General features: G+C 41.6%; 1 protein-coding gene across 1 annotated transcript; it reads right to left on the bottom strand.

Annotated features, from left to right (window-relative positions):
• Positions 1-1,985: 1,985 nt before the first annotated feature.
• Positions 1,986-25,253, bottom strand: LOC129361911 (angiopoietin-related protein 1-like). The gene is made up of 5 exons (XM_055033135.1): positions 24,957-25,253; positions 11,017-11,852; positions 7,726-7,919; positions 5,770-6,040; positions 1,986-4,398 (listed from the first exon to the last, which is right to left on the bottom strand). The coding sequence occupies exons 2-5, from the start codon at positions 11,813-11,815 to the stop codon at positions 4,211-4,213; spliced, it is 1,452 nt and encodes a 483-aa protein (XP_054889110.1). The 5' UTR covers positions 11,816-11,852; positions 24,957-25,253; the 3' UTR covers positions 1,986-4,210.
• Between the last annotated feature and the right edge of the window lie 1,594 nt (positions 25,254-26,847).

Genomic DNA, 26,847 nt, shown 5'->3' with positions numbered 1-26,847 from the left:
ATTTGCTAAAAACGTCACTATGTGGTGACTGTGTAATATGAGACAGATAATCTGTGGGGGGAAAAATTTGAGCTCCTTTGATTTCTCCTGCAATAATCTATAAAAATACATAGTTCAATCGTTAATAACCAATTGAAGCCAGGGGTAAGGGTCCTAGCACTGTCAATCACCCTCGTGTATACTCACGAGGGTGATTATACACGAGTGCTCGAAGAAGGTGGAGGAGCTCAGTCTTTTCACAGATTACCTATCAATTCTTGGCCAGAATTGATAGTAAGGACACATGGACTGCATTGAAATAATGCCCTCTTAGCACAAGGCAGTATACATGGTTGGGCTCCCCTTTCCTTCTTTCCTTCAAATTATTTACGAGATGCTGCAAAGAGGAACATTGTTGGTGGAAAAGACTATCCACTGGTCTTCTGCTGTCCATTATTACATTTTCTGAAGCACAACAATGACGGAGGAGACAGACGAAGACCTGCTGTTTGAGCGAAGCCCTCCCCTGCAGTCCAACACTCAACATCATGCTATTTATTCTCTGGCCGTGTTTACATCTTCTCAGACGAGTGATGAAGGTTTTCCTTCAAAAGGTTCTTCCCCAAGAGTGTTTAATAGATCTGTAGAAACCGTTGACCTTCATTTCAGTTTTACTTGGCGAGCAGATTGACTCATACCCACCTGCACCCAATTTTGATCCAGCTCTAGGGCTGAGGCAGCACAACCCCGTACCTCACTGTTCAGCAGGATGTCGTTCCAGCTGGATGTCGTTCCAGCTGGATATTTCACCACTTTTCTAATTAAAAACATTCGGTTTCTGGAATGTATGTTTTTTTTTTTTTTTAAATACAGTTTACAAATTTTCAGTAGGGTTTAGATCAGACCCAATCAAGTTAGTTAATGTCGGTTTTTGAAGCAGGAGATTCTTTCCTTACTGACTCCCTTTTTGTCCTTGGCGACGTAATATTCCTCTCACCGTGGACTGTGAGAGTGGTCCTTCCAGTGGTTTGTAGTCTGTATTCGGATGGGAACTTGGTGCCGCTTGGGTTGTTCTTGAAAATCCTTACCAATTTCCGTGAGGGTGACATTTTGGGTCGACTTATTGAGACGTGAATAACTCCCAACTGGATGGCATTGAGCCCTATTGGTAAACTTTCATTAGGCGTCCCGAATGGCTTTCCCAAAGCTTGCAGATGTATAACAAAAATGTATACACACATTTAAAATGAGATGTCGTATTGCATCAATTTACAGTTATGTTCCATAAATCACAGTCTATGTTCCAATGAGACTCATTTGACCGATTAAAGTTATTCAAAATAACTTTCCAACAGGTGCTAAACATACTTTACTTTTTATAAATGCAACTTGTATTTTACTATTGCACTGTTCTGGTTGGAGATGAGTTCTGAGAGTTGTTTCCTGCAGCAGGCGAGTTGATTATATTTGATTTTGATGAAGACTGAGTAACAGTTTTTCTCGCCGCCATGGAGAGGAACATTATGTGTAAGTGTGAACTGAAGACATGTCATGTGCTGAGGCCAACCAGGCTTGGTTGTATTTCGTGTCTGCTTCTTGTATGAAGTTGTTATTGAGAGAACAGTGAGTCACCGCTCTCGGCTTTTATTGTGCTTCAGTTTTGGGAAAACGATGCAGCTTCTAATAGCGCTTGCGTTTTTCCATAAACATGCTTTGGGTGACCAAATGAATCTGACTGGAGTTCTTATGGAGTGCTTTGTTGCTATGTTAAGAGGATTACATGGCTGGGTGTGAGATCTCTTGTGGTCGGTGTTTAGGTCTATTTGCAGATCTGCTTGCCTTTAATGTGTTTTATGCAGTTCTGCTGTTCAACATGGACTCGCCGTTTTATCTTTTCCGTCCGCTGGCGTGATTCTCCCTGAAAGGTTTCCCACAGATCCCTGCATGCGGACCCATGACTGAATCCACGCGAGATCTCTTCACCAAAAGACAAAGATATCCTCCACTGAGGGGAAAGAATGTATTAAAAAGGCAGGATTGAGGGCCGGCATGTAGGTTACTGTGAAGAACAAAAAACAAACATGGAGACTTGGACTGATTCCATTCCCATCCATTTCCCTCCCTCACCTCTGCCTCCTCTCTCTCCCTCCCTCCATGCAGTCTGTTTTTTTTTCTTTTTTCGGAAATGTGTTTCTCGTTGTCTGTCTCAGCGCTTAAAACTCTCAATTGTCTGGTAGGCATATTTTTCCATCTCCAAAAACCACGCAAAGCAAGACTTAATTCCACCCCCACCCCCATCTCAACAATGCTTGCCTTTCCCAAAATCATACTGAACTTTAATCAAAGTCCAAACGAGAAAAACACGCTGGAACAATTTCCATATGAGCGCGCACACTTTAAGAATGATTGTCCTATTTACAGCAGGAGGAAACGGCTCCTGTTTTTCTATGGGATCGTTTCCTGCTCCCAAAGGACACCTGGCCCTTTTTCACTGTTATGATAACTTAATTGTAAGCATAAATTACACCTTCTGGTCATCGGCACTCGAACAAAGTATTTTAGCATGCAGTAGAAAGGTTGTTTTAAGGGTAGGGATTTCAATTAAAAGCATTGTGCAATTAAAATGTGCTGCTCCAGGAAGAGAGCGTGTAGTTTACCTGTGCAGGTTTCAACACAGTGTATTTTTGCGCCTAAAGCTAAGTGAAAGCGGAAACTCTTGTTAGCACCAGATCTTTATCTTGGTGAGGTAGGTGAAGTTGCATTTGGATCACGTGACGTTAGTACCGGTGAAGCCATAGATTTGAATACGCTGAAATATTTTGTTGCCTTTTAACATGCAGGGCCTCCTTGGAAGGTTATTCATACTCTTTCAACTTTTTCACATTTTGCCAAGCAACAACCACAAACTATGTGTTTCACATGGTTTCCATGTTTTGTTTTGTTTTTTATAAACCAATAAATATCTACCATGTTCAGCTCCAACTCCGTCCAGTTAGACGGCGGTACATTTGGTAGCATTAGCTGCGTTTCCATCACAATATTCCTCTGACGTCGAAAAACGCAGCATCGCAACTGCGGTGTTTTCACGAAACAAGAAGAGCGATTGAAATCACGCATAAACATTTCACGGGATTAGTTGTTACAAAACATACCGCACCGTCATCCTCCATCCACTTCCTGTCGTCTCGTAGGCTCACTGTTTTCCGCCAGTAGCGATGTCCGGCTGTTGAACACGTGACCCAGTTTTCCCAAATACACTTATGCGTCCCAGCGCAAAAAAAAAAAAAAAATTTAACAAAAAACTCGGGTCTTTTCGAAATTATTGTGTGGATATTCGTCACTAAAATTTGTGCGATTTTTCAGTCAATGCAGCTGTTGCCTTGAGGATAGAAAGACTTGGGTTCAGATCCCGGTCTTGGGTTTTCCTGCAGAGTTCTGCCTCTGTGGATTATACCAGAGTCCAACTGCTTCCTCCTACAGTCCAGAAATATGACTGTTGGGCCAATTCCCTGTAACTCATTAAATAAATTGGCATCCTGTCTTGGGTGCACCAAGCTTCTCGCTAAATAATCAGTGGACAAGGACAAGTGGGTTAAAATGATTAATGAATGGAGGACGTGTTTTAAAGTACATTTTTTGTGTTTTCCTAAATGGTCTGGTCTTTGACTGGGACATCCTAACAAATCCCATTCTACCTCTGGCTATCAATTTAGTGATGTTCTACCAGAGGATGGACAATACATCAATCACATTTGCCTTGGTTTCTGCCACAGCTGATGTTTGGCATGGGCCAAAAAATATTCCACCTTTGAATTTTATGCGTAGATGTCAGAGTAAATGGAGCTCAAAACAAATGGTTGCTAAATTTTTCTGCTTTTAATTTGTAAATAAAACGAAAACCATGTATTCTTTTCCTACATTACAGCTATCAGATGTACTACTTTGGTGTATGAAAACAAACATGTCGAAGTTTGTGGTTGTGGCGTCACACAAAATGCTTAAAAGTTCAAGAACTCTTCACTTTTTGTTGCTTTACAAAGTTATGTGTGATACAGATTCGTGTCTCCTAAATCCCCATATGTGCAGAGTTTTGCGTTTGTTCCCGCAAACCAATGCTCGGTCTCTCTCCGTTGGCTGAGCTTGTCCGTCCGCGATCGACCTCTTGCTGCAGATGTACCGTATAGCGCAACAACTTGAAACGGTGAGTCTTGAATGCGACGGCCCAACAGCCTCAGTCTATGGGCCGGATCAACATGCGGACAGACTTCATGGAGTAGAAACCCCCGCCGTAGTCGGCCCAGAAGATGCCGTCCTGGAATTTGCTGCGGTACACTCCTCCGGTGTACCAGACACCGTTGAGGTTGGCTTGGCCACAGGCGTTGTACCACCAGCCTCCTTTATGGAAATGGGCACAGTTACCTGTTTGGGTTGAAAGGAATCAGGAGGAAGACAAAGTTAATGGGCAAGTGGGTTTTTTGAGTGTTTCACAAAAAGTCAGCGGAAAAAAAGAAGAAAATTGCCTTGATAAGACGTCTAAATCCCAACGTCGCGCTCCTTCACTAACCTGACCTCTATTTGTGGAGCGTTTGGGGGTCAACAGTGTTGACTGAGGTCAAGCATAACTGAGTCCCAAAGAGTTTGGCCCTGAATGAAAAGGGGTCATGCATCTGAGTGAGAGATCTTCGTTTGTTTTCTAAAGGAAGCGAAGGCTTTACTGAAGGCCTCCTGGGATTCTAGGCGAGCGGGGGACCCGAACCATCACGTTCAGGGGCCGTGTAGCAAAACAGGAGCAGAACTTCAATGTTTCTCCACTTTTTTCCAGAGTAAACAACTCTACCTCCATGTTAAGGTGCTGAAATATAAATTACAACCAAACACAGCAATTTACAAAGCGTTTGTGATCAGTACGATTATAGGTTGATTTTATTTATTTTTTTTGATCTGAATAGTTTACTGGAATTTATGCTTTGTGAACTTTTTGGAATGTTCTTGTTCATTATCAGAATGTATTTCATCTGCTTCTGTCAATGATCTGGCTGCAGGTGAAGAGTTGCATGGAGCTGATCCCAATGTGGTGGAGATGTTCAGCTACATAAACATTGATCGCTGAGATCAAATGTATTGTTGAGGATGTCGTCCTCAGTGGCGAATTATTTGAACGTGAGTTTGTAAAAGGTACGTTAAGCGTAATTTACAGAAATCAGTAAATCTCTCACAGCATTTCTGACTGCCGTGACAGAAATGCAAAAACAATGGAGGGAGAGATGTGCTGTCTGGTTGATGGAAAAACAGGAACAATTTTGAGTTTCTGTCGCCAAGTCGACTTGTTTTTTCTAAAGTCGTTTGCAAATTTAATGCGTTGCGGTTTGAGGTATTTGGGGCTCGTTTCTGAACGTTGCTCATTCGGGCTTGGACATAAGCAGAGACACATAATCAGCCCCAGAGTTAGTCTGACAGGTAGTTTTAGTCAGGCTCTCCCTGTCCATCATTGATCCGTCCCGCTCTGTCTTTGATCCCTAATGTCAAGGTAATATAAATTTTGCTTTGAACAATGTCGAGTTTGGCGTTGCGCTCCAAAAAACCCGCAAACATCGAGGCTAACATGAACAGCGCAATAACCGTGAAAGCAGTTTTTTGAGTTGCTCTTCAACAGTTTTCCTGCTTTGTTTCTAACACCCACATGTCCAGGTTTCATTTAGTTAACAGAACTGTTCTGCAGCACGGCCACGGATGGCAAGTCAAAGAATTTTGATGACGCTTCTATAAAGAAGACATCCCAGTGCGACCGACCTGAGAAGGCGTCCTTGTCTCGATCCAGAGCAGTGAACTGTTTGCCATTGTGGCTGCTGAAGGAGTCCCCCGCGTTGCCCTGGTAGGTGCCCAGCCGCAGGCGGTAGCCCTCGCTCTCGGGCTCCAGGTGGAAGCTGTTGTACTGCGCGTACACCTTCTTGTCCATCCAGTCCTCCATCTCCACCAGGAGCTTGTAGTCTCCCTGCCTCCCCAGCTTGTAGATAGCCTCCAGGCCGAGCCAGTACTCCCCGTCTATGTTGCCAAAGCCGCTCTGGATCAAAGGAAGATTACAGGGAAGGTTACAAGAAGATCACGGGAAATGACGCGTGCTGTGTACTCATCCGGGTCCCCGAGGAGTTTGGAAACGCGGTGATTATCTGGGAACATAAAACCTCTTGTGGAAGAGTCTGTGGGGTTGAAAAGCAAATGAGAAATTTCAATGCGATGTTTTGGTCGTGCTTCTGTAATTTGGGAGAACTTCAAAGAGCAAAAAACACATGGTGACAAAAGATTACCACCTTAACCTATGAAATTGAGAAGAAAGCAATGCTGAAGAGTTTATGTAATAAAATAAGCGCCTGTGTTCAGAATCCTGATACCGGGTCATGAAGCCACGGCGTTTTGAACGTAGGTCATAAAACATGCCCCAAGCTTTTAGCACTGTCGAACTATTAAATCCATTATCCAGATCACGTGTTAGAAAGGCCCAGTCAAAGCCCAGACCCAAATTCAGTTGAAAATCTGGGACAAAACTGAAAATTGTTATCTATAAATGGACTCCGTCTAATTTAACTGAGCCTGAAGTATTTCGGAAAGAATGGGTACATTGCAAAAACACAAAATCTTAAGGTATTTTAAAAAGTTTCGAGTGCAAATATCTTAGTACACTGAAAAATAGACCAAACTAACTTTACCAGTAACTTCTCATCAAGATATATGATCTGATTTTAAGTAAATAATTTCTTAAGATTAATAAAAAAAATAAGTTCCACTGGCAGATCACTTCATGTATAATATCTGACAAATGTCTTGTTACAAGTGAAATAATTTGTTTCGAGTCAGTACTTTTTCATTCAGGACTTATTGACTCAAAGCAAGTTCCAACAGTTTGCTTATTTCAAGTGTACCAAGATATGTGCACTAGAAACTGGACCAAAACTACTGGGTAGGATTTTGTGTTCCTGCAGTGCAAAACATTAATTGTGGAGAAATGCTAATCCACTTTTCCTTCAACTTCATAATCATCCATAACTTAATGTAGTTGGGTTTATCTTCTTTTTATGTCCTTCACATTTAGTTTCCATTAAATCTTGTTAACCTCTTGTTGTGTTATGGTTGTAATGTGGCAAAAATGTGAGAAAGTTCAAAAACACCAACGCCCTGCACCAGCCTCAAAAACACTCCACTTGGAAAAAAAGAAAAGTTGAGGTTTATGAATGTGGACGAATTGTGAGCCAGCAGATGATGAATGAAATAGGATTTCAGCATGGTTCAGTGTGCGTGCGTGTGTGTGTGCTTGTGTGTGTGTGCGAGAGATGGTTATGGTTTTGGTCTTGTGGTAGAGTTTAGAGACAATTCAGCGTTGAAGAGAGCAATTTAGCTGCCAGTTGCCAGCGCATGATGCTGGCCAGACTGACTGGAACGCTGGATTGTTGCAGCTGTCAGCAGCGGTGTACTCCTCATTCTCACAGAGCCCCTATATGTTCACTGTGCTGGGCCACGCAGTGGGAAGGCGCTATAGTAGAAGTGGTTTTGGAAAATACGTGGAACATACCTTCCCCATTGGGACGGCTACAGTTTCATGATGGGAATCTCAAAAGGTTGTGTTTTATGGTAACAGAAGGACTGTCGACCTGCAGGCAATTATCTCAAAGACCCCACGGCGCCTTTGGACAGGTCAAATGACGGCAGAGCTGTTATTTTTGAAAGGGTTGGAGGAAGTGCCGCTGTCATCACCTTGTAGCTATCCCAGTTCCTGAAGAAGTTCACCGATCCATCTCTCCGGCACTGGATCACTGTCCAACCTCCGTTGTCTATGTCCTGTTCACACCAGGCTTGCACCGGCCTCTCCGCCTCGTCTGGTTTGATCAGATACATGCCACTGGTGCTGTGGCCGGCCTCCTGCGCCTCCTGGCAGTCTCTGAATGGGCCTGGAGGAAAAGCATGATAAGAAAGAAGGGAGTGGGGGACGGCAGGTGGTGAAGGACATTATCCAGCTGGAAAATGGACAACGAGACTAACAATCTGACAGGGAGTTGAAGAATCATCGGTCTTGTCCAGTAGCTTTGTAAATGTTTACATAAAGGCAAAGAGCAAGCGAAAGGCAAAGAGTTTGAAACCTACTTTCAAAAACTGTGCATCTAAGGAAATATATGCTAGGCTTACTGGCCTGCTTTAGCTAGTAAGCCTAGATGACTAGTTATAGTAAATTGCACTGGTTTAACTGGTTTAGCTAGTCAGACTAGTTAAAATAGGCTTAACTAGGCCTAACTAGTCGTAGGCCTAGTTAAAAATAGCAAGCCTGACTAGCTAGCTGTGTAGAACTATGAGATTTTATGACACAGAATCTCAGCTTTAGCTAGTACGCCTAGCTAAAACAGGCTAAAGTAAAACAGAATCACATCAGCTGTTTCCTTCATTTTATTACATTTTAAACCATTAAATAATTTATAGAGCCTTTAACAAACATTTCCTATGCCAGATAGAAAAAAAAATCTTAAAATTTGACAAATATTTGAAAGTTTATTGTTAGCCTCATAACTTTTCTCCTACTTAGCTTAGAAGCTACGTTTTAATTTGGCTAAAATGGAGCACTACTTCAGTGTCATTTTTTATGCCCCTCTTGGCGCTTGAAGTATTTTATTGCGCACTCTGAGTATTCTTACAGGTTTGTGAATAAACTCTACTGGAGTGAGCATCAGGCTTTTTTCTCTCACACAGCCCAAGTAAAGATCACTCCAGATAAAGGGAAGTGCTCGCATGCTAGCAAAACATTTGGGTTTTGATCATCCTTACTGCATTGAATGTTTACGTAAACAATCTAAAAATACCCATAACCTTTCTTTTTTCCCTCATGGGTCAAATGTTTATTTCCCTCCAAATGAGCCAATTTGTTCAGTTGTGCCAAATCCTGGGACTTGTCTCTAAAGGTCCTATCTGCCACTTTAACCTGTTTTCTTTTTTAATTATGGCTTCTTCCTCCCAGAGCAGCTTTTCAGACTAGGCAGCTACGCAACTTTTCACAGAGTAAATAAAAACATACCTGACCAACTTTCTCGTGTTTCATTTTGAGCACATCTAACTCAAAGCTTACAAAGCTTTGGCACCATCAACCTGCTCTTTGAGAACCGTACCATATGATGTTTGGACTTCTTATTATTGTACTGCTGCAAATCAAAAATACAGTTGAGATCCTTGGACTGAATGATGTCATCAGACATTGACAGCAGTTATTATTGACTGACTGATGGTTGAATGTCTTCTTGCAGTGCGCGGGTATACAACTTCGGTAAATATCACTCTGAACAGGGGAAAGTGGATGCACGCTTTCATAGTGTTTGTATCTGGTCGCTCTTAACGCCTATGTATTAGCAGAATTATCTCCAAGGTGTGGATAGCCCTCAGATAGATACCGTTTTTGGTGATACTGCACGATAAATTCACCTGGTCGATATGCTCTGAATGTAACAGACGTGTTGTCGATATGAAAAGCAGAAAGGCCTTTTGATTACTATTGGTGAGCAAAAACAAAACAAACAAAAAAACACTTTGACACACTGCTGGACAACTCTAAGCTTTACACATTTTGCAGTTTTTCTACTTCTTCTTTAGCATTTTTAACAACTCATTTTTTTAATACACACCCCCTCAAACCTCAACAATACCCCAAAATCCATGGAAAATCTGGCACCTCCGAAATAAAGCGTATGAACACATGTGGATGATCTATTGTGGATTATGCTATAAAGTTGTTTGGGTTTTCAGCGAGAACACTCAAAGCAGGCTATTTACCATTTACATGCGGCTGCTGCAGAGCTGTAAAATTATAGTTGTTTATGATTTCCTCTAAGGACAGACCAATTAAGTCTCACTAATGAGATATGACTTTTACCCCCCTCTATGACGACAAACAGCTATAAATAGAGTCACAGAGCTGTGCGTAGTGAGTTTGTTCGAGGGGTAAGCAACTCCTATGTAATTATTTATTTATACTACTGCTAAGCTTTAGGGCCTCTTGCGAATGCTGAACATGCCTCTGCTCTTGTGGTAACCAGCCGAGACTCCCATCATGCCCGTCTGGCTTTTGTCTGAGTCTCACGCAATGGAACAGTCTCGCTAAGGGATCATTTGCCAACATAGCTGTCCTGAAATCCCTCACACTTTATTATTTTTGGGCAAAGCCAACGTGAGCACGTCAAAAGCTGTCTGTCAATGTGCAACATCCAGCTGGTCGACCATGTCTCTCCCTTGGTAAAGGTTTCCTTGGTCGACTCGGATTGTACAACGTTTGTGTTTCCATTCTGCTCTGTGTGTTTTCTGTCGAGCACGAAGCAGAGTTCCAACTGATTTTGCACATTTTTAACCTTTCGAAACGAGGCCGCTGGTCCATCGACAGCTGCAGCCTGAGAGCGTGATGTTGTTATTGTTGGCCTTTCAATGACTGTTGTACATTTCGCCATGACAGGACTGTCTTGGATCTACAGTGGCTATTGTAGGTAAAAAAGGAAAACGAAGTACATTTTCACCCAAAAATTCAGACATTTTCAATTAAAAAAAGTAAATTTCTGAGCTCCAAAAATCTAAATTTGCTAGAGAAAATACGAAAATTTATGAGTCTAAATGTCACTTTTTTGTAACCTCAAAGAATTTCAAAAAAGTCAAAAATGTTTGACTCTTGAAACTCAGAAATTGCTTTGGTTTTTCAAGAAATTACTGAGATTAATCTCAACATTTCCGATTTTTTTTTCCAAGCAAATTTTAGACTTTTCAAACCAAAAGAAATGTCATGTTTTTTCTAGAAAATATCTGCAACGAATCTCCAAATTTCCGATTTTTTTTTTCTAACAAAAGATTGACTTTTCAATCTCAGAAACTTTCCAGAGCATTTCTGAGATTTAATCTCCAAGTTTCTGAGTTTCTGGTGGAAATGTACTCTTCCTTTCACAGGCCGAACTGCATTGTATATGGATCTGACCATGTAACAGAATCTAGGAATGAAAAAGAAGAAACGGACAGTCGCCCACTCACCCTCCGTGCTGAAGTTTCTCTCAGATTTCGGGACCTCGGGCGTACTGCTCGTGGGGGTTGACCCAGAGCGAGATCCCCTATCCGGGCCAAACCCTCTGGTGTTTCGACTCTGGATCTCATTGGTGAACCGTGGCACGCTGACCGGAATGTTCTCAGGTACCACCTGCACCAGCGGGGGTCCTATAGGTGGCTGTTCGTGGCGCCGACTGTGCATCTGCATGCAGTGCTCCTCTAGCGTTCCGATCAGAACCGACTGATTGTTCACAATTGCAGACAGCGCTGCATATTTGGCCTCCAGCTCCTTGTACCGGGACGCCAACCGCAGTGACTCAGAGGTGGCGTTAAGGATGCGCGTCTCCAGCTGAGCCAGCTCCAGCGAGTTATCCCTCTTCCTTATGATCTCATGCAGCAGCTGCATGTAAAGCTGAGTCACTCTGGAGTTCATGTTTCTGCTCTCCTTCCTCAGTAGCTTCATCTCATTCACCAGGTTGCCGTCCACATCCACCACGAGCTTCAGAGTCTCCATCTCTCGACGCTGTTTGGACAGAAGGTCGCGCACCGCCGCAACATCCAGGCGCGTCACTCGGTCTTTGTCGGTGGAGTAGCCCCGGGTGGCGCAGATGGGGCCCGTGATCTTTTGCTCCGGGACCAAGAAGGTGTAGGAGCACTTCTTGTTTTCCTCGGAAGCCCCCGGAGCTCTTCGTATCCTCGACAGAATGGGGTTCCTCGCCAGGGCTTGACCATTGCTCCACAGAGACAAACCCAACAGGAGGGAAAGGCTCCACATCTCAAGTCCCATGGTTGCTCCTCTTGCTATAGCCAAACAGCCAGAAGATCTGTAAAATTGCCAAAAAAGACAAAGAAATCATGAAATGATCAAATCTGTGTTTTGTGCATTTCAGCAAACACCCCTGCACCAACAACAGGTTTCCATCTCCAACTTTACAGCCTCTCACTATCTTTCAAAAGATTCATTTCTACATGACATGTCAAAACCGAATTGGATCCGTGTATATACTATCTGTGCTGCTAAGTTGCTCTTTGCTGTTTTGTGGGGGAGCGGCACCTATCCTGTTGAACAAATTCAACAGGATAGGCTCGTTTACAAGATAAACGAGCCTCCATGCACTTGAAACAACTGACCTCATGCATTTTTGAGCCAGAAACAAAAAACAGAATGCTGAGACAAAAAACGATACTGAACAAGGGAGAGCATGCAAACTCCAATGAACCGCTGCTGGTGAATCTTTTGCAGATCTCTGTCAAATCTGTAACCTGCTGAAATAAACTAAAAGCACTTTGCTCCCAATGTTTTGACTTGCCTGTCACCTTAGTGCTAGCACACATGAAATTCCCCACAGAGGGACAATAAAGGTATTTTCTATTCTACTCTATAAATATCTATCCATTGATCTATTTCCTATGCTCCCTTTGGGCTGCATCAGGAAGCTTCCAGTCTCAAGTAGTGAACAGTCCATAGATAGGATACCACTAAACCATCAGGAATTGCATTTCCACTACTAATGTGTGAAAAACTGCCAATATTTTACTAATACAGAAGAGACAATTTTGCAATTGCTGCATTTCCATTAAATAAGAAACATCATTGAAGTCAATAGAAAACATGCTAACTCAAACTACTTCTTCTTTGTGGTTTCTGCCAGTGGTAACATCTGGTTGTTGTACATGTGACTATTTTTTGAAAATAGCAGTTTTTCTTAAATAAAGCAGTTTTGATGCAGTAAAAAAAAATTAAAAATCACCGGCAAAAGTTTTTGCCAATTTATTTATTTTTTTCTTAAGTGAATGCATTTTCTCGAAACAAATGTATTTTCAAAACATGAAATTGTGCAGTTTTATAAGTGGAAACGCAGCTACCAGGATGGACAAATATACATAACTTTACAGTTTAGTTCAGGACAATTTAGACAGGCCAAGGTTATGAATACCAAGAGTTATAGTCGGCTTATGGTGAAAATAGCACAAAGTATGCAGGAGAAGAAACGCGGCGAAATTTACGGAGGAACCAGAAAAGTGGAACTCAATAGCGTGAATGCCTACAGCATTCAATGGGTAGGGCGGTAAAGTGGAGGCACCAATGGTTCCCACTAATGTTTTAGATTGAGTCCATGACATCTCTAATCAGTTAATTCTCCGGTCAGTGAACACAAAATTCATTTTTTTAGCTCAACTCACAGAGTGAACTTTTTGTGAGACCTAAGGTCTCTTTTTGGAAGAATATTAAAAGACACGTTCAAACAAAGTGCATCCTGGACAAATAACACCAGACTGCAGGAAAAGAAACTACCTCAGCGAACGTCTTTGGCTTGTGATTGAGAAAGCGGCATCGATTTTGTCTTTTTTGACGAGATGTTAAGAAAACTCTCCCGAGACATCTTTCAACTTCTCTGAGGCAATGATGATGTAGTTAGGGAATTGCTGTTTAAGATGATAAAAAGTGACAACCCAATCGTTGTTTACAAGCTTACACAATGTTTCAGAAGAACCCTGGCACGTCCTAGGAAAATTCATCTTCAGAAAGACTATCTTCGAAAGGCATGGCAGAGCTTTCAACATATTTTTTGTTGTGGATGTGATACAGACGTTGTTCAGACTCAGGAACCATCTAAGAGTGGACCAAACGTTGAGCCTCGCCCAGCCTCTGAGTCAGGACCGACCTCTGAGACGAGGACCGTCCTCTGAATCGGAATCGTATTCAGAATTGGGACTTGTATCCGAGTGGGGACCGGCTTCTGAGTCCCTCCGAGTTGGGACAGTCCTTCGAGTCGGAATCGTACTCCAAGTTGGGACCAGCCTCTCAGACGGGTCCAACCTCCAAGAGGGGACCAGACACACCCCCTCAAAACTTCTTGGAGGCAATTGAAAATGTATTTGGCACAACAGAGTCAGGTGAAGACTTATGTTTTGTCTTCAGATCTATGCAGCAAAAGCCAAATAAAAGACTTTCAGGTTTTGTTAGAAGGCTGGAGAAAGCTCTCACCAAAGCTGTGGTGGTGTTTTTGCACGAGCCGAGCAGCTGTCACGAGGTGCTGTTGAATCTGACATTATGCTGTTGCAGTTACGGCTAAAAGAAAGACTTCACAATCCCCCATCCTTCATGGCGCTGCTAAGTGACGAGGATCAGAAAATGCTAAGGCGGCATATGTAGTGGGTTGAGAAACAGTAAAGATAAAAAAGATTTTCAAAAATACATCCCCTATTTTTGAATTAGAATTGTCTTTTGTCTTCGTTTTATTCTTCTTTTTTTTTCTCCTTATGTATATACAGTAGACATGTTTGTAGTGTGCATGCATCTTCTTGCCAGTGGGGGCGCTCTCATGCCGCTGTGGATCTAACAGGGAGAAGGAGTTTCCTGGCTCTGGGCATGAGCGGCTCAGAATAAACGAGCTCTTGCCAGAGTAACATTGGGAAAGCGGGTAGGATAAAAGGCCAACTTTTATAAGCCCATTTAAAATGTCCTGTGAATATATAAAGATTCATTTTGTACTGTTTTCTATAACTTATGCAGTTTGATACTAGCGTTGATCTGTGTTGGCATATGGCTTGCTTTTTGTTGGGATTTTGGATTTATTTGGATCGTTTGATTAGTCAATGTCGTGTTTGTGTTTCGTAGTGTTGTATTATTTTTATTTCTCATAAAAGTGTATTGTGGTGGGCTTGGTCTTCTTTGTAACCACTGTAATGGTTATGACTGCCCAACGTTGATGACTAAGAAAACAGTTGTAACTGGCAAATGTTGGTGTTTACTGTGTGATTAGATGTTCTTCATTGGGGCCTGCCCAATAGCAATGCAGAGGGAGAGCAGTGTCAGTCTCTGCCTCCATGCATTGCATGGCAGGAACCTATTGTTTACACCTGATAGAATGTCTCTTTATCAGTATTCTTTATTTTTCTTCCATGACCATTAATGCGACTCGTTCCGCTGCGTGGCACACCCACAAATGTGGCATGAAAGCATGCGGATTGATGGGGGCATTGGAGCGACCGAAACACGACCCCCAAAGATCCCAGAGGAAAGCTAGAGTGTAACTGGCGATCCGTTAGAGTCGCCAGGAAGGAGTCTCATTTTGACCTCAAAACAATTTTGAAATTGCCGTCAAATATCGCCCTATCAGTACCAACATCGATACAATGATACCGGAAAAATGTTTTAGAAATTTTGCCAGGGCTTACGGTTTTCTGTCAAGTTACAAAATTGTAACTGACACATACTCTGAGTGTCAGTTTCGCTGGCGCTCAGGCTTTTCATTTTCATACTTTTCTGAAAAACTCGAGAGCTCAGCGCACACCATTTTTTTCTCATTGCTCCTATTACTGTGAATGAGTTACATACATGAATTGCGGTACTATCGGAGATGACAAATAGCCCTCTCATATGCTTCAAACGGTTTTTGAATACGTATCACGGTTCCCGAACAGGAATAAGTTGTTTGGACTGCTGTTTTTAGCAGCAGTCCTACATCCAAGGATCAAAAACTGACTTCTATCAGTTTGGCTGCCTGACTCACAACTTACATAGCAGAGGATTCATTACCATAGAACGGAACTCAGCAGGGCTGAGCAGCTGATTAGGACTACAAAAACGCATCACTGTAGTTCTAACTGTGGCAGAGCTCTAAGGAAGGAGCTGGACTTTAGAACTACTTCTTTGTAATCATTTTATAAATGATTTTAACCAAACATTGTTACACTTAAAATTAAGCTTACTGAAAATTTTAAAACAAAAGCCTTTGCATTTTTTATGTCATTTCTCTTTTGGCCATTATATAATTGACTTAACTGAACCAATGTTACACGTGGGTTTTGTGATGCCATTTAATATGTAGCTTACTGAAAATTTCAAAATAAAAGCCTCCATATTCCTGTCAGGTTAATGCACCGCCATAGGTGGTACAATAATATTAGCCTGCATTATCTGTTTCTCTCGAGTTAGGGCACTGTCTTGCACAGCAAGGCAGGGCATTAGCATTAGCTTTTTACCTTAAATAAGGTATTATCTATTTCTCTTACTTATTAGCTGTCTTTACTATACTGAATGGAGCAAATCATTTACAGACAACGTGTAAAAGGAAGGGAACTGAGGCCTGGCAACAAAACACCTCAAGTGGCTGAGTGGACACCAAAGGCGACCCAGAAGGTGGATCCACCTGTAACCCGGCCCATTAAGGCCCAGGGCCAACAGGTATGATCAATGTGAGTGTTTTCAGGGATACTGAAAGAAAATATAAGACATGAAAAGACTGGATCATTGGCAACTACTGACATAAACAAGTATAAATATAACCACTACAACAGTAGTCAAGGTTTCCCTTGCATTTAGGGATTGACCATATATTAATGCTACAGTAAGCACATTATGCCTGAACCAACAAAATGACCCAGTTGCTGTGGCACGCTACATTGTTGTTCTGTGCCTATTTTTTCTGAGGATGAAATGGCGCCATCTGTCTCAGACACTGTAATTATCTTTACAACTTCTGATTTTCTATGCTTTTTTTGCTTACTTATAGTCTGCTGTGAGTAAATGTAGTTTTATGATCAGCCAGCAGGAGGTCATCTAGAATTACCGAGCCTTACAAAACAGCAGCGGTCCCATCGCTCAGCAAAGGGAAACATTTTGTGTCCAACTTCATTAAGTTGGAAATAAAATTTCTATAATTTGGTCTGTTACATAACACATATTAAGCTCAGAGAAAACCCCATTTAATTCTCCCCCCTGCTTCCCCCCAATCATTTTCCCTCCTTCTGAGATCATTTGTTGGTCTGGTTTTCCACCAGCCTTGAGCCCAGGATTATAATGTTTAGCTCACTTCCTCAAATAGGGAAAACTGCAAAAACAACCCCAAAAACTAGCAAATCAGTTAATAATTACCATCGAAAGACTTGGTTAATCTTCTCCAGTAATATTCCCCTCCAATCTTCTTGCTACTAAGTTTCATATTTTGTCTTTACATTTTCTTCAGAAGGACTGGTTCGAAATTACATTCCTGCAATTGAAAGCTAAAAGTGATATATGTAACCATTTGGAAAAATGAAAAAAAGAAGTAAATATATGTCAAACAACTTAATATTATTTCCAACATATATTAGAGGTCCTAAGTTATTATACAATGAAATAACGAAATCAAACTCATACATTTTGTTTTGTGTTGAGCTTTCAGTCCTCAGGAATATACAATATTAGAAGTAATTTACACTGTTCTAATGTGCAACAAGAAAAACGTAAACATCTGATTGGTCGACCTGCTCGAAAACGCAGCTGCAGACCAATCACCATTTTGGAGGCAAAATATACATTTAAAATATTTACTAAAGATTAAAAATGATTGATTTTGTTGTTCACTGTAATTAATTTACATCAAATGAATTCATTTGATGTATGCATCTCCAAATATATTCACATTCCTACTTTTTAAATTGTTGAAATGTGGCACTCGTGGAGTTCCGTACCTACGCGTGGACAGTTGCGATTATAGTTAGGAAGAAAATAACTGTAACTTAAAAGCCAGACCTATGTTTTTCTTCACCAACCGGCCTACATGAACAAAAACATCCCTGACCCTGATTTATTGGCTGGATGTTCCAGTTTAGAGTCTTGTCAGAGGTTTTACTGATAAAAAATCAAGTGGAAGGAAACAAGTGATAAATAATTTAAAAAAAAGTGTAAAAGTAGCAGCCTTAACAGCAATCCAAAAAGTCCAATTGATTTTGGACTGCAGCTGGAGGCACCACACACAGATGCATCCAGAACGTTCACCGTTACATTCCTGGAGTTAAGCCAAGCCTGAACTAAAGACAACATTAAAAGCCGCTTCCCTGGGCTAAAGAGAAGGAATGGACTGTTGCTCAGTGGCTCAAAAATCCTCTTTTCAGATGGAAGCAAATTTTGCATTTTAGAAAAGCCCCACACTTTGTGAAGACAGACAGACTCCAAGTTTCTTTCGGTCCAGTGGAAAATTTCCACAGCCAGTGATTTGTCATCTGCTGGTGTTGCTCCACTGTGTTTCATCAAGGCTAACGTCAACGCAACCTTCTACCAGAGCACTTCCTGCTTCCTTCTTCTGACAAGCTTCATGGAGATCCGGATTTCACTTTCCAGCTGGACCTGGTACCAGACCAAACTTCCAAAGGTACCAAAAGCTGCTTGAGTGACCATGGTGGTAATGTCCTCGACTGACCTGAACCCCGAAGAAAAATCTAGGGTGTATTGTCAACCTATCGGCTGTAAGCTATTATTATAAAAACATCTGAATCAGTTCACCGAGTCACTGAATCTGCATCTGTAAAGTTTCACTTTTTCTTGAATAAATTAGCTTGAATAAATTAGCTTCTACATAATATTTGGTTAGACCTCACTTCTGGGTACAATTTTGGTGACGTGCGTAAACTGCATCATTTTTCCAAATTACTGTTTGACAGACAGTAATATGTCTGAGTGAAAGGCTAGTTTCATATTCTGCAACAAGTTTAAAGAGGCAGTATTATGTAAAATTATTTATTTATTTTGCTTTTCACCATGTTATGTTATTCCCTCAATAAAAACAGAACTGTTGCACTGATTCTTTCATTTATGTATGAAAAAAATCCTTTCATCTCCCATGGCAACCATTCAGCAGGGCAAAACGCCGGGGTGGACCTAGCTCCGCCTTCGAGTCGCGCTTCCGCCTCACAGAGCAACCCTCCCCGCCCTTCCTCCCACTCAGCTCCTTCAGACTAGCCAGCAGCAATTAGCAAACACCTGGCTATGACTTCCTGAAGTCATCACAACGGAAAGAGCAGAATACTTTAGAGACAGAGGTGCCATTTCAAGACATTAAATTGCAAAGTTAAATTTCATTTAAGTCATATTATATATGTGTGTATATATAAATATATACACATAGATTTGTATATATATGGCATGTCAACTGTCCTGAGCATGGTTACCTGATTGTGCTATAAAATGGCATTGTATGCCTGGAAAGTACATAATACCGCCCCTTTTATGACCTTTCCCTTAAATTATCTGACATCGTTAGACCACAATGCGTCTCCGTTGACGTTTTGTGTTTTTTCCTCTAACCCGTCTGCAATACGAAAGGAGACTTGTTTGGCGTAAATCAGAAGAAGCTTCCGCAGAACCGTAAACACGAGGGTTCCTTTTAATAATGAGGTGAGAGAGCACCGAAATAAAAAACAAAAACATTTTAGTGCATTTCAAAGCAAACCTTGAAAGACGTCCAGGTGGTCTCAGACTTTGCGTCCACCAGGCAGGAGCTGGTTTTTCCCTGTGTTATGTTAACAACTCATATTTTCAACGCGTTCCCAATTGGCTCCTGTTTCAAAAATGGACCTGACCACTTCTATATCAGGTGTCGTGTTGATGTCTGGTTTTAATATTTCTGCAGACCTCACCGCTCAGACCTCTCACACAATTCCCTCACAGCCCTCCAGTCTACCTGCACCGGCCCAAACAGAGCAATGCGGAAAGTATTCCTCTGGTGGTCTGGAAAAAGAATTTTGCTTAACATTTAAAATAATCCAAAGAGGATTGAGCCAACGTGTCAAGAGATGGATCTAAAATATCTTCTAATGAGCACGAAGTGACGGGCCCTGATGGATTTACGAGGTGCAGAAATGTGTCGGCACAAGGAATAAAAAATTTCGATTGGGGCTAATTTTTGCGCAGCGGTAACACAAGAAGAGGGACTTGGTGTGTTTGAGGAATAACAGCAGAAACAGAGATTCAGACGTTTTAAGTAATGTCTCGATGACCCCTGTTTTTCGAGAGAAAGCTGATCTTCTCATTATAACGGTTTGGACAGAAACTGGAATAAAGAAGGGAAGGTGAGAGAAGGTGAGATAAAAACATATGTCCACCACGCTAAACAGGGAAACATTGAGACAGCCGGGTCAGACAACCTTACACCTTCACACCTTATGGTCCAGGATGCTCAGTTTGATTTATTACATTTTCAGCCAGTGTGGTTCGCCTTCACACTGTACTGTGGGTCAAATGATCTGAACCGTTTGCCCCCTCGTCTCTGGAGGCGGTGCACCACAAACTGAAGGAGGCAACAGGAAAACCTCGGAAGAAAACCTGACAAAATGGAAACAAAATGGAGTAGTGTCAGAGTTTAGCATTTGTAGGATTTATCATTTGTTTTTGGCAAAAGACCACAAGCCATTTCTCCCTTTAGCGCGAGAAGTGTTCGTTTGTTTTGGTTGCGTTCACCCAGAATCCCCTGCGCTATAGTTTGCTTATTGTTTGTGGGCCATCCGCCGGTCCGCTTCTAACCACATATGCGTTCAAACCGCGCCGGAGTTCACTTCAGTCAAAAAGAAGCCTAGGCTTTTAGGGGGACCAGAGTTCAGTTGCACATTCACAAACGGATTTTCTAGACAAATGAACTAGAGTTGAACAAAAGTAGATTAAATGGGGCTGGTGAGAACGCACCCTAAAAGGGACCAGTAAACCTAACAGTCATGTTTTTGAACTGTGGGAGAACGCCTGAGTCCCCAGAGAATCCACAAATACACCAGGAGGACATGCCAGTTCCCTGCAGTAAGACCACCAGCTGAGATCTGAACCCTGGACTCACCACTCTCTGCTCCAAATATGCCCAAGTATGAGCTTATTAACTGTGCTAAGGAGCTATTAAGCAACCGAAGCCAAAAAAAAAAAATCATTGTTTCAGTTAATCTAAAACAGGTTTACATCTGCTTCATCAGAAACCGTTAAGACCTTTTTTATCGCCTGCTTTCAGGTCACAGCGTGAACCCGGAACTTTTAGTCCAGAGGACATGATCCCATAATTATGTCCTATAAAGGATAGTACTTCAAACCGTGCTTAAGTGTAACATTTTAAGATGAACCTAGGGCAGAAAGTAATTGCTAACAAACCAGCCGTCATCCTCTGTCCTTGTGGCAAGAAGCCAAATGTGGAGATTTAAACAATCTATACCTATCGAGGCTCTGCCTGGTTTCATTGGCGGAGCACTGTCTCATGTGGGTCAGTGTGATCAAGTTGGTCTTGATTGTTTTCTATGTGCAGCCCTAAGATACACACCCAGATACAACCTTTATCTGGGTGTGTATAGAAACAACTTCCAAACAGAGCAACGACTCGTAGTGGCTTTCAACACTCTGCAAGGGAGCGAGGGTTTCTTGGGATTTGGGTTTTGACATTGCAACACAAAGAGAACAGAATCCTGACCCGAGCAGTTTGAAGCCAACAGCACAGGACAACGGGCTGGTTTTTAACCGGCCTCCTTTTGGTCAGGCTAAAAATGAGCAGCACGAGCTAATGTCAATGCATTTCTTTACACTGCTTTCAAACACAGGTTGGAGCATCACGTTTACTCACGGAGTTTGTGAAGTGACGTGTTTGTTGAATGTTTATCGGGAAATAAATGACGACAAGAGCAAATGAACCGTTTATGATGGCTAGAGCTTGAGCTGCAAAGCAGCCATATTGGATTTGAACTTGGGATTTGGGGAGAATCCTCCAGATTTCCCAATCAGTCGAAACTCTGACTTTTCAAGACCTGAGTAAATTGAATGTATACGTATTTCATGACATTACACAACCAACAAATCTTCCACTGTTTTTAAATCTTTGTCAAGAAGTCTCAGTGGGAGGAGAGACTTCTTTGTTTCTCTTCCCACTGTAGGTGGAAACCTTGGTACTTTCTGAGATGGTATTTGTTAGTGAAACCTCCACCATAGAAGAAGTCTAAATAATTTATTCCAAGAGAGACGCAGCAGGAGCTTTAAATTATTTATGTGGTCTTGTTTTGACATTTAATTGCACGGCGTCCTGTCCGGTCAAAGAAGCATATCCTGGTGGATTAGCTGAAACCGCTGCCCCTGCAGATCGCTATTTTTGTACCATTTATCACAGAAATAATACGCTTGATTGGTTCAGAAGTTCAGTGTTTTATTGATCTCAGACCTCTGCGAGCCAACATATGTTTTTAATGAATAGATTTTTCAACAACACTGTTGCTCACTGAAGCCAGGGTTTCAGCTTTGCCATGTGGAACACGCTGCAGTTCGAATTAATTGTGAACCGTAAATGACACGAGCACAAACTAACGGTCGTTCAAGAGAAAACGAGGCAAACTTTAACAGCTGCCCTCTGACAACTTGGCAAAATAGGTTGTCGCAAATAATAACGCGCAGTCATTTGCAGCAAAGTCCTTTCCTTTCTCTGTAGCCGCAGGTCAGCTTGCTTTAAAAGTCGAAGCAAAAAGTCTGAGAACATTGGCACGTCTGCATGACTCCAGCAGCTCAGTATGAATCTCACAGGCCCCACTCTGACAGCGGTGACAGTGTTTACATAGAGGCTCCTTAGTCAGGGCTGTAAATCTCATCTTTGGTTATTAGTCCCAAGTTTCCCTCGTTCACAATGTGCAAGACCTCATCCAGTTTATAACAAAGCAGACTGCATATAATGACTTACTGAACTGTTAATTTCCTGTGTTTTTCTTTCTCTGTTCTCAGAGTTGGACATCACCAGCGGTCACACAGGAGTCAACGCACCAGGACTCGCACAAAAGTATTCACAAAAATGATTTTTGTTGCCGCTTTCCAGCCACAGGCTTCAACCAGTCTTATCGGGATGGACCACATGATGAAGATGGTGATGCTAGGTTTTGCAAGTAAAAGTGTGTCATTCATCTGTGTGGCGTCCCATAATGAAATCTGGAACAACCAACTGTCTTCAGTTCCTAAGTAGTATATAAAAGCCACCAGCAGTGGTAGGCTAACTAAAAAGTACCAATCATAAACTCTAGCCCCGCTAATCCTAAAGCAGGAAACCAACATAATATTTAACTGAAGCTCATGCTAAATCAGTACACTACATGGTGTTTAGCAGAAGCTGATGCGAACGCACTTTATCAACTTGGTATTTAGTAGATGTTAATGCTAAAACAGTAAACCAGCAGGCTATTTAGCTGAAGCTAATACCAAAGCAGTACACCAACCTAGTGTATACCAAAAGCTGAGGCTAACGTTCTACTTCAATACAGTATTGTCAGGCCGCTAACACTGAAGCACTACACGAGCAAGAAATTTAGCAGAAGCTAATGCTATTGCGCTACACCAACATATTTAGCAGAAGCTAAATCTATAGTGCCAAACAGCCAAACAAATGAGCACTTTAAAATTCATCCAGGAAAAGTATTTTAAGGAAAGCTAAAGTGCGCTAAAGGTTTTCAAAGTTGGCAAAAACCGCTAACCAAAAGAATTGCTCCACTATTAGCATATAGCAAATTAGCAGAAGCGTGCCCAACACCGTGTAGGCATATCATAGTATTAGTGTTATGTTGTTATTCTTATGTGAAGACCTCAGAGGTTTGTTAGAGAACAGCATGAAAACCAAGAAACACAGCAGATAAAGTAGGCAAGAAGTTGTGGAGAAGTTTAAAGCAGGGTTAGGCACTGAAACAATATCCCAAACTTTGAAGATCTCACAGAGGTCTAAACAGAGTTAGCAGCAGGTGACAGGGAAGCTAGTCAGAATTAGCTGGAAGACGCGTGGAGCTCGTGCTTGGCGATGTCAAACAAAAACCATTCCGCAGGAAAGCAACCAACATACAGCCAGAGCCACCATGGAATCATTTAGAACAAGCCACATCCATGTGTAAGAATGGCTTAATCAAAGTCCAGACTTAAGTACAATTAAGAATGACTTTTTGCACAAAAAGAATTCAGGAAAGAAAGTTTGCAAAGATGGTAGAGACATTCCACAAATGATTTTCACAGTGAAATGTGCTTTACAAAATCCTGACTCGGAGAAGCTGCGTACAAAAGCAAGCCACACTTTTCAGATTTGTGTTTGTGAAAAAAATATTCCAAGCATCGTTTTCTTCACAACTGTGTGCCACTTTTTTGTCTGTGTATCCCATTAAAATCACCCTCCGCCAGCCACCCAAAAAAAACATGCACTGAGGTTTGTGGTTGTGATATGACGCCGTCTGAAAAAGATTCTAGGAGAATAGAAACTTTTTTCCAGGCACTTCACAAGGAACCATCAGTCCTGCTTTGTTGTGACCAGTTTTCGAAGATTTGGGTTGATAAATAGCCACACAGTGCGAAGACGAAACCACCTTCTGCTGGAAAACAAGCATAACTCAAACATAATGTTAATTAAATTTAAAAAAAAAAGAAAACTTTGCATTTTTTCCAGTTAAGCTGTGTTGTGGCTTTTTCTAAGGACCTGTGAATTTCAGAGTGCTGTGCCAGTCTGCCCTCAAGTGCTGGTGCCACCAATTAGGCCAGTCTGCTGAGGAGGCAACATGATACACAGACTGTCTACGTGCTGAATGTGATGAAGGGCTTTATGTAAGACCTACAATGGTAATAAAAAAACTCATCCACGGATCCTAAAAGTCACCAAATGTCCACAGTATGACACTTTCTTGGAAACATCTGACTAACATGCCACAAAAATGATAGGAAAAAGAATAAAAATCACAAAAGTGTTATCACAACACTCACATAAAACAACTGATATGACATTACAAAAGTGAAAATGGCAAACTGGGGATTAGAAGTGGTTTTAAATGCTGAAAAAAAATTCCATGAGTTTTTAATTGATTTAATTTCCAAGACTTTGCTTTATTGTTGACTGAGGCGAAGCTGAAGTAGCCCGTCATAAGTTGAATAGTGTGTAAGAAATGTCTTCAAGCTGAATAAACACAGCTAATTGTAGCTGCTGTGTTATAAACTGCAGCTGAATGACCCTTTAAGTCTCTTTCTTATTATTTCTTCAGACTAACAAGAAGGGTTTTTTTCCCCCCCAACCAGTCAGAATGATGTGATCGAGAACAACTCATACAATATACCTGAGTTGGAAAGAAGAAGCAAAAAAAAAAAAAAAAGAAAGAAAGAAAGACATTTTTAAAAATAACCAGAAGCAACAACTTCCCACCTGTGTCAGTGAAGTTCAGTCAGCGGTGTCTCAGTAGTGCACCTCCACCAGGTTCATTCTGCGCCTCCTCGCCCCTCGCTGCTCCCTTTTCCTGCAGCTCCTGAGAGACTGAAGGCCCGCGCTGACTGACGACACCGGCAGCCGCAGCCCACTGGTACGGAGCGGCGGAGGGTGGTCCATGTACAGAAAAGAAGGGAGGCTGATGGAGAGGTTTTCCTTGCAGCCGTCTCGGCCCTACCCCTCCTCCTCCTCTGATGTCATGTGAGGTTTAGGAGGGGATGATGGATGTTTTCACAGCAAATGAAAGAGGGGTGAATCCAACTTGGGGAAGTGAGCAGCAAAGACACACACACGCACACACACACACTTTACATTAGTTTTGGTTTCTTTTAGCCATCGGATTATGATTGTTCACGGTGTTTCCACTCACATGATGCTCCTTTTGTCAAATTCCATCCAGTAGATGTGGACATATCGATCCAAAATATTGATAATATCGATACCGAGTCGATGTCAGTATTGTCACTGTAGTTCCAGATACACTCTTGAAATTTTATTTCATTTTGCGTTGGAGTTGCTCACAACTTCCTGAAAACAGATTCTGTTTTTGATTAGCGGTTAAATGACACTTGTTTGTGCTTTGTTTGTCTGGAAAAAATGCGCGCAAATCACCTTAATATCTTAATGAATTGTTTTGTGGACACCTGTAAACTTTGTCCAAATCATGCTTGAACAAAAGAACTGAAAAAATTAGGAGGAAAATGACAAAAACACCTATAAGTCAGAAATTTGACAATACATCAGGCTTATTTCAAAGTTATCGATATCGGTTTCAATATCAGTATTGATATCAGCGATTCTGCCCACGTGTTTACTTCTGGTTAAAATAAAGCATCACACAACTCTGCCATCCACTAATTTTTATGTAAAAAAACCATAACAATGTAGGGCCTCATTAGCTCTGAAACAAAATGAGAGCCATTGTTACATTAGTGAAGCTGACTAAAACATAGTAACATATTATCAACTTCTTCACCTAGAAATGAACCAAAATGAACACATGGCACAGCTCAGTCGTTGCCATGTGTTTTAAAGCTCGTCTTAAAACCCATTTATTTTACTTGGCTTTCAACTCCACCGAGATCTAGTTTTACATTGTATGTTTGTTGTTTTAAACTGTATTTGTTTTTATCTATTTTATGTACAGCACTTTGTTTCAGCTGTGGTTGTTTTAAAGTGCTTTATAAATAAAGTTGGTATGGTATGGCATGGTAAAACATTAAACCACTAATATACATAATAAAAACTAAACTAAAACCAAACAAAATTGAACTAATAATAACTAATAAAAAGCAAATAACTAATGAAAAGCAGCAAACACCCTTTTAAAGGGAACTGAATTAGACAAACAAAAATTCACTACACAATAAAAACAAAACTACAATGAAAAAACCACCAAACTATTCTGACCTTGGTGCTGGAGTGTTTTCACTGTAACATCTCTCTCTGACCTGCGGAGGCTAATGCGCCGTTTCCGTCTTTCACGCACATACACACACTCACCTGTCAGCTACATTCATGTGACTCCCTCTCTCTCGCGCTCCCTCAGGCGTCTTTCTCACTCCTCCCTTACAAATCTGTTTCCTATCACCGCTAATCTAATTCCAGCTTCATTCCGGGGATCCAGTAGCTCCGGCATACTGTTGGGAGGGATTACGTGTGTGTGTGTGTGTGTGTGTGTGTGTGTGTGTGTTTGTGTGTGTGTGGGTGTGTGTGTGTGTGTGTGTGTGTGTATTTTGGACGGTGGGACGTTTCTCTTGCGTTTGCGGAGAATGAAGGATGTCTGTGTCTCTCGCAGCAGTCCAAGAACTGCTGGCAGCTGTGTTTGTTT

This window comes from Poeciliopsis prolifica, unplaced genomic scaffold (assembly GCF_027474105.1).
Source record: "Poeciliopsis prolifica strain line A6 unplaced genomic scaffold, Auburn_PproV2 SCAFFOLD008, whole genome shotgun sequence".
Lineage (NCBI taxonomy): Eukaryota > Metazoa > Chordata > Actinopteri > Cyprinodontiformes > Poeciliidae > Poeciliopsis > Poeciliopsis prolifica.
This window is presented reverse-complemented; position numbering and strand designations above follow the sequence as displayed.

Coding starts and splice junctions, on each gene's coding strand:
- LOC129361911 (XM_055033135.1), bottom strand. CDS start 11,815: ATGGGACTTGAGATGTGGAGCCTTTCCCTCCTGTTGGGTTTGTCTCTG. Junction 7,920..11,016: donor GAGAAACTTCAGCACGGAGG/GTGAGTGGGCGA, acceptor CTTTTCCTCCAG/GCCCATTCAGAGACTGCCAG. Junction 4,399..5,769: donor AGACAAGGACGCCTTCTCAG/GTCGGTCGCACT, acceptor CAACCCAAACAG/GTAACTGTGCCCATTTCCAT.